This window comes from Charadrius vociferus, unplaced genomic scaffold (genome assembly GCF_000708025.1).
Source record: "Charadrius vociferus isolate BGI_N301 unplaced genomic scaffold, ASM70802v2 scaffold257, whole genome shotgun sequence".
NCBI classification, from domain to species: Eukaryota; Metazoa; Chordata; class Aves; order Charadriiformes; family Charadriidae; genus Charadrius; species Charadrius vociferus.
The window spans coordinates 2,116,650-2,133,735 of record NW_009649473.1 but is presented as its reverse complement, the minus strand read 5'-3'; the positions used below and the strand labels follow the sequence as shown (position 1 = coordinate 2,133,735).

At 42.4% G+C, this 17,086-nt stretch overlaps 1 protein-coding gene across 4 annotated transcripts in view; it reads right to left on the bottom strand.

Annotated features, from left to right (window-relative positions):
• Positions 1 to 3,111: 3,111 nt before the first annotated feature.
• The window catches only part of SLC6A6 (solute carrier family 6 (neurotransmitter transporter), member 6), a 48,408-nt gene continuing 34,433 nt past the window's right edge, over positions 3,112 to 17,086 (bottom strand). Inside the window, exons 9-17 of one of the 4 annotated variants that reach the window (XM_009889869.1) lie at positions 16,875 to 16,978; positions 16,637 to 16,761; positions 11,762 to 11,874; positions 8,977 to 9,114; positions 7,801 to 7,903; positions 6,750 to 6,850; positions 5,897 to 6,067; positions 4,261 to 4,397; positions 3,112 to 3,214 (exon numbers count right to left, since the gene is read on the bottom strand). In XM_009889869.1, coding sequence (XP_009888171.1) covers positions 3,112 to 3,214; positions 4,261 to 4,397; positions 5,897 to 6,067; positions 6,750 to 6,850; positions 7,801 to 7,903; positions 8,977 to 9,114; positions 11,762 to 11,874; positions 16,637 to 16,761; positions 16,875 to 16,978 — 1,095 coding nt within the window. Of the gene's footprint in view, positions 3,215 to 3,736; positions 4,398 to 4,817; positions 4,821 to 5,896; positions 6,068 to 6,749; positions 6,851 to 7,800; positions 7,904 to 8,976; positions 9,115 to 11,761; positions 11,875 to 16,636; positions 16,762 to 16,874; positions 16,979 to 17,086 lie in introns of those variants that run through there. The other 3 variants (XM_009889867.1, XM_009889866.1, XM_009889868.1) reach the window with 3 other exon arrangements.

The window sequence follows — 17,086 nt, the reverse complement described above, 5'->3', positions numbered from 1 at the left end:
CATAAGGCTGCATCTTTTTTTTTTTTTTTTTGGTTGTTTGTTTTCCTCTTTTCCTCCTCGCCAAGAACAGCAGCGAAAATCAGTTTTGCTGAGCTGTTTCAGCAGACCATTCTGAACTCCCCTCCGCTCCAGGAGCCACACTGCTGCCGAGGGTGACCACCAGTGTTGTTCTAGATGGCAAACGCAGCTGCTAGGCTTTTGTATTTTCATTTACAACACAAGAACAAATCCATTGTGGACCTACTATCTCACACTTTAAAGAGGACTTTTCTAAGTGTGTGGGTCTGTTTGGACCAGACAAAAAGGAAAGCTACGGATGAGAAGAAAAATGAGAACCATAACAACAACAACAATAAAAACCAGTTCTATTTATGAAATCATACTGTTTAAATACTGAAATACAGACTACTGGTAAAGTCCCTTACGATAGATGCCCATTCAGTGAGATCATAACTAGTGACAGGTGAACTGAAAAAGTTTGGAAAATTGAGAAAAATAAGAAACTGGTTGGAGAATCTTGTGGGGTAAACATTCCCCTTTACATTTCTACTATCTCTTGATTTCAGTTCAGCTGGAAATAAATACTGCTGAAAATCTGCTGTTTTCAAGCCCAGAAGAACACATGCATACAAAGGAAATATGAAAAGGTGTGGGTTTTGCCTCATTTAATTCTGGTTTTAAAATCAGGGATCTGGTTCTAAAGATCTCATGCCAGAACTGCACTAACTTTTCCCTGGATCCAAACCAGTTCATCTATGACTAGTCATGATATTAATATAGAGTTCCTCATTTACATAAAACAGGTAAAATAAGTCACAAGTGTTTAAACAATTAAATTAGGAAACAAAAAATCAGTTGTATTTGCAGTCAGAAATAGGTAGAAAACACAGACTTTTTTAAAAATTATTTTTTAATAAATTTGGCAGAGGATCATGTTGAAACGTAAATTTATCACCAAGAAAATTTCAGAAATCTGACAAAAGTGTTAGGAAAAAAAACCCCAAAACTGTAAAAATGTGAGTGTGTTCATTGGAACTCAAACCCCATCTAAACCAAGAAGAATTAATTACACTTTTTTTGGAGGAGAGGGAAGAAGGGAGAGGGGAACTGTTTTCCAGAAACAATAATTTCTTAGCTCTTTGTGAGTCCCAGCCCTCCCTTGCAGTCACGCTAAAAAGCACGGCAGGGCCAGAGAAGTTGACATAGAGAACGCTTCAATGAGGTTGTTGCATATGTGCGAGACATTTTCACTTGGTACATGGAAGCGACTGATTTGAATGGCACAGTTTATATCGAAATGGGGCTGGGTTCTAGTTCTCTAGTAGTTGTCCTTTGAAAGGTGTAGTATTAACCCTCTGGTTCTTCACGCAAAGACGCTCTCCACAATGTGGGAGATGGCTAAATACCCAGCTGACTTGCTGGAGACATCTTTGATGTAGCCAAACCATTTTTTTCCCTAACTAAAGCTTGTCTCAGCTCTATAGCACGAAAGTGGCGTGCAAACTATATCTCAAATGCAGTTGTATGACAATGTATATATATATAAAAAAATAACAATCAAGCATCAGTGTTTCATCTGCACTCACGGAAACCATTAATTTAGACCCCCTAACCTGCTACTTCCTCTGCACCCAGGCCAAGTGTGCCTGTGTACTGCAGACACTAATTGTAACTCAAAAATGAGGGTCCAAGCTGAAGCCCACGAAGAGAGTTATCTTTGATTACATTTCCTTGCCTTTGATGGTTAAAGGCTATTAAAAACAAGTAATTAGCTATATGGATGTTTCTTTATTTTAGGCACATTTGATGACACCCACTGGCTCACAGAATTCATCCAGTGACCTTCAGATGGCTACTGCCAGTGGCCCAGCAGGCGTCATTAGATGTTTGCCATCTCCAGCTATGGAAAAGTTTCATTTATAACTCTCATAATACAGATCTTTGAAAAACAAAACAAAACAAAACAAAACAAAAGTAATTCTGCCATGGCTGGCTTTGTTGTTCAACTCAGCTATCTGATGTAAAAATGTGTACAAATTAAAACTAGAAAGATTTAGAAAGTTATAGATTCAGCCACTTTTTCCTTTGTGTTTTGTTTTTTTTTTTTTTTTAATTATTTTGGTCCATCTCTTAGTTTTAAATCACCCCTTCTCTGTTACAAGAAAACCAACAAGCTAATCAACATGTGTTTGTGCTGCTGTGGCCAGTTAGCCCATGGGACAAGAAAAAATTAAACTACTGTGTAGGAATGTTAAGAACTGGATATGTACCTGTTTAAATGACAAACTCTGTCCTGACACACTATGCTGACAGCAGAATAAGCAGATACAAACTCTGCTTTTATCAAGCATTTCCTCTAAATACCTTTGGATTGCCTAACTGTGGTATCATAAGAAGAAAAAACCCTCTCCCTCTAATACAATGCCCAGAAGAAAAGGCTGAGTTTCACCAGAGAACATGTTCCCAGCACAACCTGCTCAAGTTTGGGTGGGGTTTTTTTTTGAAAAAAACCAAACCAAACCAAACCAAACCAAACAAAAAAAAAAGGCTTTGCCCATGCTTTGGACAGTCTTCAGGGAGCAATTCCCCATGGAAACATCCACCCGGCCCACATGAAGTGGAACCCCCATGCCTACACTCCTTGTAGTGGTTTCTCTTCACTCCCCAGTCTAACCTGGAACGGTACGCAATTCCTTCTGACCAAATACAAAACATTTCAGTGTTACGTGTTCCCTTTGTTTTAACTTAAAATTCCAAAAGCCCTGTTTCTTCAGCAGATAAGATTCGTAAGCCTCATAAATATGTCTGCCACCCTCTAACCCCCCCTAAAAAAAAAATAATAAAAATTATGGTTTAACCCAATGATGGGCAAGTAGCCTGGGGGCCCTAGGTCCACTGCTGCTATTTAGTAAAATGGAACAAGGGACGTAATCCTTTTATCTGTTCCAACAGTAACCAACCCCCCGCCCCAATAAATAAATAAAGCAAATCCTGATTACCGAACTTGGCGAAGCATTTTTGAGATACATGGATGAAAAGCACCTGTTTGCTGAGTGATATTATTATCTTCATTACTATTATTATTAACAATGCGTCTGTTATAATTACCGGTTACACCAGGTGTAGGTGAGTGGTTTTGTTCCTCCTGTCGGGGATGACCTGGTTTGTGTTCACCTTTGGATGGTCAAAGTCCGCAAGGGATTCTTTTATTTTTCTGCCCGAAACCAAAGTCCAATAATCAACAGGCAAACAAATGAGCAAGCACACGTCTGAACCCCAAGAGGGCAGGTGCTGCTTTTGCCCTCTCAGCTCCCGGGCACTCGTCCCTGCTGCCCTGGGGACAGGCTGCCCCTCCCCGTTTGCAGAATTCAAGTTTACACCAGTGCCGCCACACTAAAATATGCTTTGCTGGAACACTCAGGAGCAGGTACTCAACCTCCCTGCTCACACACAAACAGTAGGCATTTCACTTAAGTAAAAAAAAAAAACAACCAAACCTAAAAAAAAAGGGAAAAAAAAAAGAAAAAAAAAAGTGTGAACCATGCCAAATCCTGCAAACGCCTTCGTAAAGCCCTCCTCTCGTCTTTATGACACGGTCCCAACACCACGCTTGGGAGGGACATCCACAAGGCTTTTCACACCCAACTTCTCTGCCTCTGCCTCCCTCGCAAACTCTCTGCTCCAGCTGCCCAGCTATATCTTTATTCAGGGACTGTGCTAAACATAACTGTACCCTTTCCCTAATGTGACCCCGAAGCCTGTCGTTTACCACAATTGAACCAGAGGGTGGAAATACTACACCTTTGAAAATTCTCTTGAAACAGCATCTTTTTTTTTTTTTAATCGTATCTCTCAACAGAGCTCCTTTTGTATGTTCTGTAGGTCACCCTGCTCCCAACCATACCAGCACCTAAAATTGCTTTCTGAGACTTGAATATATTGCTGGCAAGACAATCAATTCAAGTGGTAAGGTGTATAATATTTAGAGATAAAGATATATATATTTAAAAAAACCCAATAATAGTAAATTCCTGTAATATGTCTAGTCTGATATGAAAGCTCTCCCTCTACAGAGAGACATCTGCTGTGATTACCTTACAAAATATTAAAAAAAAAACACACACAAAAAATAACTTTCTCTGTGAGAAATAAAAATAAATCCTAGTGCAAATATAAAGCTCTGTAAACCTGGTCCTATGAGAATCTATGGTTAGTAAACGGCAGTTAAAGCAGGTTTATCCTCTCACAGAGAGAGCTCACATCATGGTTTCCACAATGATATGAGTTGGCTTGATCAATCCGCCATTCGAAGTTCCATTGGGGCAGAAGGGGGTGCCACTCTCCGTTTCTTTGGACCATCGATTCACTTCCTTGGGGGCAGCCACTGCTTTTATCCTCTGAAAGAAAGAAGAAAAGCAAAGGTGAGAAGACCAAGCGGCCCCTGAGTCTCCATGTATAGGATGGAGGACGTGGCAATCTGAGGATGGGGATGGTGGCCATCAGAGACACGTGTATGCCGTGTGGCTCTGCAAGGTCACAGGGACCTGGGCTGGGGAGCACTGTGTTCAACTTTTGCTCAGCTGCAGAGCCCGACTTGACGCAAGCAAGTCAGACATGAGAGGGCATCCATGGCGTTATCCAGCATCCTGCACGCTGGGCTGTCAGCGCTGCAGCTGCTGCTCACATTATGTGCGTTCTCCTTCCTCATTTAGAAACAACTCTGCCTTTTAGCCCAGCCATTCATTGCCAAATGGCAACTCCTCTCCTACATCTCAGTTCACAAAGGAGGAACTAAATGGCAGCTGACCAGTGTTTACTCTCTTTCCTTTCCTAACATGGTCTTTGAGGAGTGTTTTGGCTACTTTTAGACTTGTCTCTCAATAGATGGTGACAATGTAGGCAGGAAAATAAACACTCATGAAAATGCTCTGGCCACAGCTGAAAAAGACCATTAACACTTGGAGGAAAATAAATGCTAGCGTTTGTGCTCTGGGAAATGTTCTTTTTTTTATTCTCTTCTCTCTTTTTTCCTAACCCGAAGTGTCCCACTTTCTCCTCCAAGAATACCCTGGGCTGCACTTATGACCGTCTCATTAGGCAAAAACAAAACTAAGCTGAAACCTTAGAAGAGAATTGCTAGGTTTCATGCTTGCTCAGCCTCTAAAACCTTTCCACTGGAAGAAAAACAAACCAGGGGAACCTGCGCTGAAGGGCAAGAGATTGCCTGCAAATCCAACCCCAAGTGAATCCGCACTGTCAAGTCTGAATCCAACCCAAAGTCTTCCAAAGATCAGGGCAATCTGGATCCAGTGTTTTGAATTGATTCACTAAGAATAAAAAAAAAAAATTAAAAAAGCTCACTAGCAGGAGGGTTTGACTTTTATACAGTCCCCCAGACTGAAGGCCGTGCCCGAGAGCCACACAATCCACAAGTGGATCTGAATTTCCCTGAAATGCAATGAACTCTTAGGCAGCTGGGTTTGAGCCAGGTCTCTCTCTCTCTTTCTTGTTTTCTCAGTGACTTGTAGGATGGTGCTTCCTTGTCCCTGTGGGCTGAAGAAGAGAGCTCTGGCACTCGGAAGCACCCCAGTCCTTGAGCACTTGTCTGCACGTGGAAGCAACGATTTGATAAGCTGGAAACTGCAGAAGTGAGCTGCAAGTAAAATCACCTGGTGTTTGTCTGAGGACAGGAGGCTTTGTGTTTGTTCTGTTTCTACTCTTTGTCCAAAGAACAGGTGATCTTTAACAGTCTTATTTGCATTCACTGCAGGAGAGGCACCCAACTTTGCCCTACCTGGACAAGGTGGCAGTTTTCCAAGCAATGTGCTTATTTTGTATAAAACACAGCAAGTTAAAGCTCCCTTTCTCCTCTAGACAGACAACCGGTTGTTCTTACCTCAATAAGCGACCCATCTGACTGTATGATGCGGATGACCATCACCATAGGGATGCAGATCATGGAGGAAAGGGCAAGAACCCAGCCCAGGCCAATTGCCCAGTCTGGGTACGTATAGACCTTGTTGTAGGTCAGTGGTTTGTACTTGGCCAAAGAAAAGACAAAGCACCCCTGTGGATGAGAAAGAAAAGTGAAGTGAGGCTCAAATATGCTGAAAGCAGTACAGCTCTGGTGCTACCACTGGTCCTAAGGAAGACAGGCAGTGAAAGGCAGAGCTGATGGGTACCATATGTATTTTAAATCAATTGGGGGAATCATTCTTCCATTTAAATCACTGAAAGAGCATCTGCTTATAGGTAAACTGTTGCTTGACAATAAGGTGTTAAGCGATGGTGCTGAACAGCGGCAGTACACTGCCCGTTCTTTTTCAGGGCTCACACATTTGCTGTATGTTGGAAGGAGCTTACCGGGATGTTCTTCTCAGCCAATGAAATACCTGAAGCTGAGTGCCTGCCTCAGACCGCTCGAGTCTTTTGTTAAAATGGCCTAGTAGTCCTATCACTTAAAGTAGGGACTGCTCTTTGGGGAACAAGTTTTCTGTGTCATTAATGTAATATTTTACCAACCCTACGAAAAATCCACTTAAATGCAGCCAACCGCAATTTGCGCAGGCACAGTAGAGAGCTGTGACATTAATAGCTAACATCTGCGAAGATGATGTCTTTGAGGGGTATGTTCAATCATCTTTGCAAATTGGTGTCTGAATGCAACAGCCTTCATCTGAGGAGAAGCAGTAAGAGATGGCTCAGAGCTGCCATGTGGAAGACTTGAAAGAGCCCAGGTCAGTACTCACCACGCAAAGAACTGGTGTGATCACAATCCAGCTCCATTTCATCCAGGGACCAGGTCTGTATCCAATCATATCCTCAATGGCATCATAAATATTATCAGCGCCTGTAACAGATAGGGAGCATATCCATCAGAATCGAGCATATAAAAGCCATGTAGTGACTATAGGATTATAGCTGCTTTCCTAGCTGCCCCAAGGGGTATTTAAAGGGAAGACAAGGGTGTCAGATATATTGTTCAAATGCTCCCCATGGTTGTGAAGTTCAAGATGATTTTCTCCTTGAGAAGCTCAAAGGTTGAGGGACCCTCTCATCCTACGCACCCCTCTTTATTTGGATGCAGGAGTGCAATGCTGATCCCTCCTGCCCCCATCACGCACCCACTCCCCTCCCCAGACTCTCACTGAACTTGCCAGTGGGATCACCATGGGAAGGACATAACAGCAAAGGGTACACCCTGCTTCTACAGAAATTTGACTGATGCAAAATGAAAGCTTTGTTTGTTTTGCTTTCCTAAGCAGATGGAGTACATGAAGAATCAGGGAAATGACCAGTCCTAAGCAGCAAACATCTGATCATTCCTCAGCTACGAACACAGGCAGCTACAGAGGCTACTGGCAGACCTTGGCACTCAACAGTGCCTAAAAATAATGGGACAGAATACACTTTTCTGTCAGCTTTCTTTTTGTATTTCCTACTTGGTTGGCTTGGCCCTTGCAGACACTGCAGGTTTGAAAGGAAATTCTCTGAGAGACAACCAGAAATTTTCACGGCTGGCCAAACTTTCAACTCATCTCTAAACTTAACACATGTAAATGCTTAATTGTGCCTTTATTAATTGGCACTGGAAAAATACTCATTTTTGTGTGGAAAAACACTGGAGGTTGGCTTCTTCCCAGATGCAAATTTGTCTCCAAGAGGTCAATGCAAATTTATATTAATGGCATGTGTCTGTTGCTGGGAAGAAGATTCTGGGGTGGCTGATGATTAAATGTTTGGCTAGCAAAATTGTCACTGACTCATCAAAAGGTATCAGATGAAAGGCTTCTCACTTACCATAAACCCAGGCTACAGCAATACATTCAAAGAATGCAACCCACAAAAGGCATACACCACTAGCTGCATAGTAGTCAAAGAGTTGAAAAACATACATGCCACCCTGTAAAAGAGAGACACCATGGATTAGGTTCCAACAGGAAAAAATCCCTGAATACTTCAGGCACAGCTTCTAGTAACATCTACCAACATACCTTAATGATTGCTGTCTAACAAGCAGAAATATCAAGCAAGTAGGTAAGGTAAATATTTGGCATTACCTTCCCCAGGGAATATGCATGTTTACTACAGGAAGCATTCCAAACAAGACGACGACTAAACAAAATTAAGCCACTTAGTATAATTTACTGAGACACTTGAATCTTTCCTTCTTAAAAGTATTTTAGGACGGGCATTTACAGAAAGAAATGATGTAAAGAAATAAATGATTGCCTTCTAACATTAATGCCTCCAAAATAGTAAAATGGAAGTCAGTTCATCAGGGAGGTCTTAATTTATTAATTGGGTGGAAGGACTTTTTTATGACAATAGTTCATTTTTTTTTCTAATTCTCTTTATTTATACAACACTTTGCTCTTTGCTCTCACTACACTGAACTGTATATACCTGCACTTTTACTGGAAAAGCTGTGTTTGTTAGGTACCTTTGTTACAGCTGCTAGTTTAATTCCCGCAATCGTGCTCTTCCAGTAGTTTTTAAAATCTGGCTTGGATTTTATTTTGAAGATAAGTATCACAACAGTGCAGCCACTGGAACATATTCCCGTCTTGTTTATACTAGAATAAATCTAGGGGTATTTAATTGATTCACATCTATGTAACTAAGATATAAATCGCTTTCCCTGCACGCACTGGATGGATTCTTAATCTGCCCTGCTGAAGGTTCCCAACGTGTTTCATCATTTGGAGCCAGATGTTAATATTCATACTCATGTTGATGAGATCAGATTGAATTTAATGATATTTCATTTCTCTGTTCCTGACTGAAAAGGGGGGAATACAGGAATATATAGCTCCCTTTCAAAATGCTTTCAGATCTGGGGATGAAAGGTGCTCTGTAGATCTAAAGAAGAGCAACACTCCTCTGAGTGGCGCATTCTATGCAGTCTCATTCATAGCTAAAATGCTAAAAACTGGCAAAAAAACCAAGGCAATTTCCAGCACCGGTGCTACTTACCTCAGTCACCATAGTTAGTCCCAGAAGATAGCTAAGGAAACATACTATAGCGATGAAGATTTCCCGTCGGTAACCCTTCCTTAGGAAGGATGGGTGCAGATCAACTAATGACGTGATCTGTCCTTCAACTTCAACAAACTATAAGGGAAAAACAACAACAAAGAAATGTGACTGGAAAATTACTCGCCGTGCGTTTTATCCAGGCTCATACTTGAACAAAGGCTCCACAGCAACACCCTAACCGTATTCTGTGGCAAAATGCTGCTCTGAATAAATACATCGGAAGCCATTCCTTTGTAACCCAGAGGTTGAAGCGCGGGGGTAGTTTTCAGGTCAGAACAAGCTTTCAGAACTGCCGTTCATTTCCTAGCAGCCTTACAAACTACCAAAGGGGCTCTGTAAATGCAAGCCACAAGGATGAAGGAACTTAATTTGATGGCAGGAAGGTACTTATGTGGCTTTTATGTTGTAGCTGTTCCAGATGAATACAAGATGTATGCTAGAAAAGAGGCAGAGAGAAAACACTCAAAAAAGCCTAAGCTAGGAGAGTACCTCCCAGCCTTTTTTTGATGTGCCAGAAAACCTCGCAGGTACTAGTTAGCCTAATTCCACAATTGGATACAATTCTACTCTTGGGTTCGCTAGTGAAAATCCAGCCAAGGGAAAGCAAACTTTGATGTGAAATAGCAGCACTTCTTGACTGAACTTGTCTTTTCTGAACCTGTGAGCAGAGAACTTCTGACTGAGGCTCTGGGGTACTTCTGCAGCAATGGTGGAGCTGTTCATACAGTCCTCATACAAAGATTTGTAAACAATTTGCACGTGCAAACAAAAAATTAAGATCTGAATATATGAGCTAAAGATCTTACTTTATGTAGCTTCATGATAACTGTATTTGTACTTAATTGCCATTGGAAAACTGCACAAAAGATGTGTAACTTGAGTTAACCAAATAACCCAATCTGGATTTGCATAAAAGTTTAAAGTTAATTGAAAACCAGCTGCATTTCACCCATGAAGAAACGTGACTACTGAACTTCCCCCGAACAAATCTGAGGAAGGGATCATTCAGCTGATCTGCACTTTCAGCCTGGCAAGGTACAAAAGCACCAAGTTCATAGAAGACGTGAGGATACCATGGAGAACCAAGGCTGCCTCTGTAGAAAGGGTCTTCACTTTAATGGATACATTATGTTACAACAAATGGTTTATCACAGGGAGTCTATGAAATAGCATTATTTCAAGAAAAGCCACCTTTTCCTACCCAGTTGCTCTTACAGTGCCCAGAAATGCCCTGTAACAACCCTACCCTCTTGGACCATAAGGAGAAGCGCCATTTTGGAATTACTGCCTGTCCTGCAAACGCTCCACCAGATTTTGTTGCCTCCTGTCTTGTTACTTTGACTTCTGTAAAACTGGTTTTCTTTTTAAATGCAACCTTTCCTTTGGGCTGATTTGATCTTAAACTGCTTCAGCATTCCAGAAACCTGCTTGACTGCACTCCAAAAAAACAGAGGGGTGGAGGAGAGAAATTAAGCGCTCCAATTAGTTTTAATCATTCTACGCAGTGAGGAGCTTTTTAAAATTACTAGACAGCTTCCAATTTGCATAAGCACAGGGTTGTTGAACCACAGCACCGGGCACTTTGGAACGATTGAAAGTTGCTCACTAGAGTTCAAAGATTAAGCTGCAAAAAGCAATTTAGGGCAAATGGAATATCAAAAATGTAAGAGATTAAGTACACAACAACTGGGTAAAAATCCATTTACAGATCCCTCCTCAAACAAAAGAGCATTTAGGTAAATGAACATTTCATCCTTACCAATTGGTTTTTTATAATCTTAGTGACTTTCCATTTGACTGCAGAAAGCTGTCTGTTGCCCTGAAAACTTCAACAATTTTGAATGTGTAGTTACTGCATAATCCCTGGTCACCCACGTTTCCTTGTAAGTGGACTAACTAGAAATGATTTACAGGTTCTTTTGAGGTATTTGGTCCAACATTCCTATAAGCAACCACTGAGAAAAATAACCTAACTTCTGGAACTGAACTTTTTGATTTTTTATGCTCACTACTTAATAGCAGCGTGTGCTATATAATTAGCACAGCTGGAACCCGCTGGGAGGGACTAAATGTGTGCTGGTGACGTGAAAGTCAGCAGGATCCCACATCCCATAGCAGCTCCGAGCCTAAGGACACCGAAAAAGGCTGTGGCTTTGTCCTCTGACTGTTCATGAAGCCACCCTAGCTACACTGTACAAAACATTTCGTGCTTTTTGTGCCTCACGATGGCTTTGCTCTTCTTTTTTTGGCACTTGGTGACTATCAATGCCTGTATTCCTAGTAGTTAGCAATTCTTACAAAGTGTTTTAATGATGGTGTATGCACACTGCAGGTGATCACAATGGCACAAAGTACTCTGTGGAACAGACTGCTGCAGTCATCTATGTTTTAAAATGATTAAGCTCTTCTCCAAAGTAGGAAAATACTGCACCATGAACAAAACGGTGGTATTTTGCAGCCGGACTGTTATTTAGGTTAGGGAGTACTGCCCTAGTCTTGTGGACTCCATTAACTTCTGATGGCAAAGAGTTATTGAGCAACATCATACTATGAATTGACTGACAGTCATAGATTAATCAAATGCACTAAAAAGCAGCCCAGACGAATTCCTCTCAAGAGGAATTAGAGGTAATCTCTTCTTAACTCATGCCTGTAGAACCAGCTTTTCTCAGTCAGCAGCACCGAGGCAATAAGCCACATATCTCTCACCCATCGTACTAACCTGGCTATCCAGTCCAAGCAACAGAAGCATAATAAAAAAAAGGATTGCCCAAAAGGTGGGCAGCGGCATCATGGACACAGCTTTTGGGTAGGCAATGAAGGCCAGGCCTGGACCTAGAGAAAGAGAAAATAGGAAAGGGGGAAGGGAAGGGAAGAGAAATAGTAAGTACCAGCTCTTTGGTAAAGGTAGCCACACTCAACCTGGTTCTGTTCAGATAAATCCAAACGCGGCTGGAAATACCAGAAGTGAAACAGTTTGGCTCTTTTATCTGAAATCGAAGCACGCATGACTACAGCAGAAACCACAGGCAAACCCCCGAGGCCATTGCTAACAGATCACCAGTTTTAACATCTGTCTCAAACATGCCAATAATGGAGGTGGTCCTACACCTGCCCTGCTCAGACACAGGACAGTATTGGGGCCAGGGGAAGAAGGGGTGACCCAGGAGAATGGCAGAATCCCACTGCTAGCCCACATGATCACGATGGAGATGAGGATGATGAAACTCTTTTGCATGCAGGGAAGGGACTCTGCTCCAAACATTCCCCAGGATCTTTGCTAATGCAACCACTGCCTCCCTCTGTATGCAACCTCCAACCCCAGCATGGTTTTTCTAGAGCGGGGTTTGCATTCTAGGAGTCTGCTCCTTCACTTCTGCAAACCCTCACCGCTGCACTGAAGTGATCAGGCTACTCCTAGTTATATCAGCTGTGGTCCCTGAAAAGAATGCCCCTTGCTGTTAGGAACTGCTGGTGTGTAAAATCCCTCTGTGTAAAATTGCTTCCCCGTGCTGTCACATCATCTGCCCCTATTCGGCCAGCCTAGGAGGACCTGCCACGGTGACACTGACTATGACCAACATCAGCCCAAAGTGCAGGACAGATTGCAACAGTCTGGGAGCACCAGCGGGGCTGGGACTAAGTGCTCGGCTTCTCTGCTCTGGAAACCAAAGCCTCGTGTGGGGCTCATCACTAGACTGGGTCTTGACTATGCTGGGACCAGACAGCATCTCACCCGTACCCACACCCCCAGCGTACGTGCAGTGCTCTCGGATGCTGATCCCCAGAGATGCTCTCACCTGGAGCCAGGTGCTATTAGCTAGCAATTATGAGAGCTTTTGTCGAGAGAGAAAGAGCCCTCCCCAAGTGGGAGACAGGAATACTGGCAATCCAGCGTTTACGCCAGGCTCTCAAAGTGGCTGTAGAAATTTGGTGAAGCCAACAAAATATTCAGAAGGTAGATTTGAATTCAGATTAAACCCAGTTTTTTTAGGAATGCCTGGCTCGTCTGCTTGTTTGCTTTAAGGAACTTTGAAAATGGGCATTTTCCAGGATTTTGAAGTGGATTCAAGTAATTTTCAATGGGAAAAGGAATTTTTTAAAACTGCTGCAGTGCGGGGACAGAAATCTTATCTCTGATTTGTACAGAAAAATCCCTGACACTGCTCTTCCTACCTCCCACTTTTCCTTTCCAACAAGAAAGATGGAAAAAGAAGCAAGAGAGAGAGGTAAAAAAAAAAGATGACTTCTTTTCAAACTAAAGAAAACTTTAAGTCACTGAAAATACTTGAACAGAAATAAATACAAATTAGCCAACAACTGAGCAACTAATTTTATTTAAAATGAAACACAACTAAGATTTTATATGACAGAAGATACCAAAAAAATGGTGAATGTCTCAAATTTTGGGGGGGGGCTTTGCTTTTTTTCCCCCCTAATTCAGTGGATACAGCAGAACCTCCCTGAGGGAGAACTGCTACCAGATGGCATTTGCAGCTAATCTGTGCAATTGATGAGACAGATGTAAAACTGCTCTCCTCAAAACTTGCTGCAATTCTGTATGCTTTGGCCAGTGAAACTGTCCTTGCACTGTGGCACTGTCTAACACCAACTGCCCTAAGCCCTGTGCTAGCTTTAATTTTCCTTTGAAACTAAGTGTTGAAATAGAAAAGTCCGTGTGAAAGAAAATGTTCCTGGCACCCCCTCGACTGAATATAAATAACCTAAAACCATATTTAATTTGAAACTCTGTTGCTCTGAAGGGTGTTTTGCAAAAGTGAAGCACTTGTGGCTGCTATTAAGAGCTAATTAGGACTGCCACAATCCCAGCCCACTCGCTGGCCATTTGCCGGCAAAGTGCCGCGGCACGGCTGGAGAGGCGCCCCAGGAGCCGAGCACTGCGGGGGCAGAGACCGGGCAGGCATTATGGAGACCAAGGCACTATAGTCAGGCCTGTTTAATCAGAATTTGTTTGCAATTGGATGTAAAAAAAAAAGGCAGATCTTGTGCTGTTTTAACACTGCTACAAACTGCACAGGCAGTAATGTATTTCTTCCAGCCAGAAACCCAGCACAGATTAGACAGGACTCACTACGGCTTTGTTGAGCCTCCGCTGCTTTCCTCTCTCCCTTTAAAAGCATTTCAGAAAAAAATCAAGTGCTATTTATTAAAAGCGTCCTTTCACTGGGAAGTCAAAGGGTTCTAATGTAACTGTTGTGTAAGTCGAAGCCAGTGAAGGCCGGTAGCAGTGACCATGCTTTAAGCAGGAGCCACCCCTCACTGACGAGGGTGTCCTGGGAACGTTGCACCAAGGCTGAACTTGGCACAGGTGAAAAATGTGGCCATGAGATTCCACTGTCAGCAAATTTGTTGATGTTCCCTGGCTTGCAGGAGGGCAAACAAGGAAACAAATGGTGTCACGCATAGGGCAGGAGAGATTTAACTCACTGGGCAGAGACCGGGGAGAGCAGGAGGTCTTGGCCCCATGGGCAATGTCCTCTCCCTCAGGCTACGGCCAAGCGGGAGCGCCTGTTCACCTTTTTCCTGACCCAGGGGAGTGGTTCTGACCTTGTGGCATAAGAAACGAAAAAAGGCAAGGCCAAAAAAAAAGAGGCTCAAGTGCCTGCTGAATGCCTCTGTGCTGAGAAGTCAGCAGCAGGGCAGCAGTGGCAGCCAGAGCCTCTCCCACGGCCCCTCATGGGCCCTGGGACGCTCGTCCCAGGGGGACCAAGCAGTCTCCAGTGGCTCTGCACTTGATCTCTGCTGAGAAAGGCAGCGAGGAAACCCACGGGAAGTGGTTTGGACAATTTTGATAATGTTTACTGTCATGTGAAAATGTCCCTTAGGATTTAGCTGAAAACCAGCCAGTGATGATGGGCAACCCGCTGAACAGTGAGACGGTTGCAATCTCTGGCCATTAGCGGCTAGGGCTGAATTAAATAAAGTAGAAAACCTGAAAGGATCGACAACAAAATATGCAAGAAACTGAAAGCCAAGTTTGGAAGCCAGTCAGTGCCCTCGTCCCTATAATGAACTATAAAATCCCTCCTTTAAAAAAATGCTTTTTGAGCTGTTGATGAAAAAATGCTATGTAAACACTAAGTCTGTTAGTTAATTTGTATTTAAATATTACTCTAGCAACCCAGTGTTACTATAAAATTGTTTAATTCTAAAAATGTCAAGCAACAGGAATATAACTGCTTCTTTGTCAGATATTGAATAATAAAAATTAGAATAAATATTGACCAGATAAAAACCTAATGCGGAAATACTTAGAAATGCTACTTTTGGAATTGATCCACTTACATATTAAAAAAAAAATATGGGGCTATATATGGTTCATTCAACAGGATTATTCCCTTGCTTCCTGTTTTCAAACAAAGCAATCAACCTCTGATCAAAATAAGCATTATGGCCAAGACTGTTAACTAATTGCACTTGCGAGAGGTATGCCAATTGCAGCCACCCATGAATCCAGCGGTGCCACCAATGTCATTAGTTTTTCATTAGCTCTTGTGAAGTGAGATATTTTTCTTAAAGACTTAACTCCCACAGCCATGTGATTAGAAGATATATTGACTTTTTAATAGCATGTTTGCAGAGGAAAGCTTTCTAATACTATGCAGGTGAATTAAAATTGCTCAAAAAAATCAGAAAAAAAATGCTGAAAGTGCACTCAAGTGCCATTGTTCCTACTTGAATCTGATAAGCTTTAAGCATCATGGCTGTCGAGGCCTGACTCATTATTTTTGAATGGTAATTCCCATCTAATCTGTCTGTTCTATGTGAAAACACATGGTTACACCTGCCCTCACGGACAAGACATGCACAGAGGAAAAATGTCATATCTGTTTTGTCTGAGATACATCCACATGCTACGAGGATTTAGCCTTCTTCAGCTACAAGTGTGTAGCTGAACGTTAATGGGAAGAACACTTCTGAAGTAAAGGAGGAACCTAAGTGTACATCCAGTTTCAAAATGGACTTCTCACAGTTCTGTCAACCTCACCCTGAAGCTATGGAGTACAAATGCAGGACTGCAACAACTAGAGTTCCTGTGGATTAAATGGTCCACAGAACCCAGGAGATGGGAGTTCTCCATCTTCTCTTGCCCTTCAGTGAGACCTGGGAATATATGCACCTATGTCTCTTCAAAAGGCCAAGGTAATATTGCCACTGCAGCGCTGCAAGCAAGCAAAACTAAGCTATGAAAAATACATAAATACTGGCTATTTGCATTTGAATGAAAATAAAGGTAGTCTGAAAAGAAAGATGGAATAAACTCTCGAATCAATGACATTCTGGACCCTAGATAATGGTGTGGTTATCTTAACCCTAATCTCAACTCAAATGGATTAGCACACTCTAGGAAATGTGTTGGCTGCCCTGTTAATCAAGACAGAGTAAACAATACAACCCCAGCTAACCCTCACTGCTCTAGATGAAAGCCCAAATCAACAATATGCTTATTTTTCTGGAGATTATGGGAAATCTTGTTCTGTTTTTATTTCTTAGATGTTAGCTGATTGAGTCTGCAGAACTTTGCTCACACGCTAGGCGGCAGTGCCCACCACCACTGCCACCAATACCATCGTACCTGACTCTGCCACATCAGCAATGTTCACCCCTTGCTCTTGTGCCATGAAGCCCAGGACGGAAAAAATTGCGAAGCCAGACACAAAACTGGTACCACTGTTCAGGCATCCCAGCAGCAAACAGTCCCTAAGTCACACATATGTCATGGAGCAAGTTAATTAAAAAAAAATTAACCCATTGTCCCTACTTTATTTACATCATTTAGCTAAAACACTAAACCCCCTTGGATGGAAACTTGCCTATAGCAGTTGTATTTGTACTTGTTGTAGCTCCCCAGGGAAGTCATTGCTCCTAAGCAGATTGCATATGAGAAGAAGATTTGTGTCCCTGCATCTATCCAGACCTAAAGGGGAAGACGGAAAGACTGTTATTACCAGCATCGTTGCATTACAACACTCAATGCAAACACACAGTGCAAACTATGCAAAATCAACAAAATAATTGCTTCCAT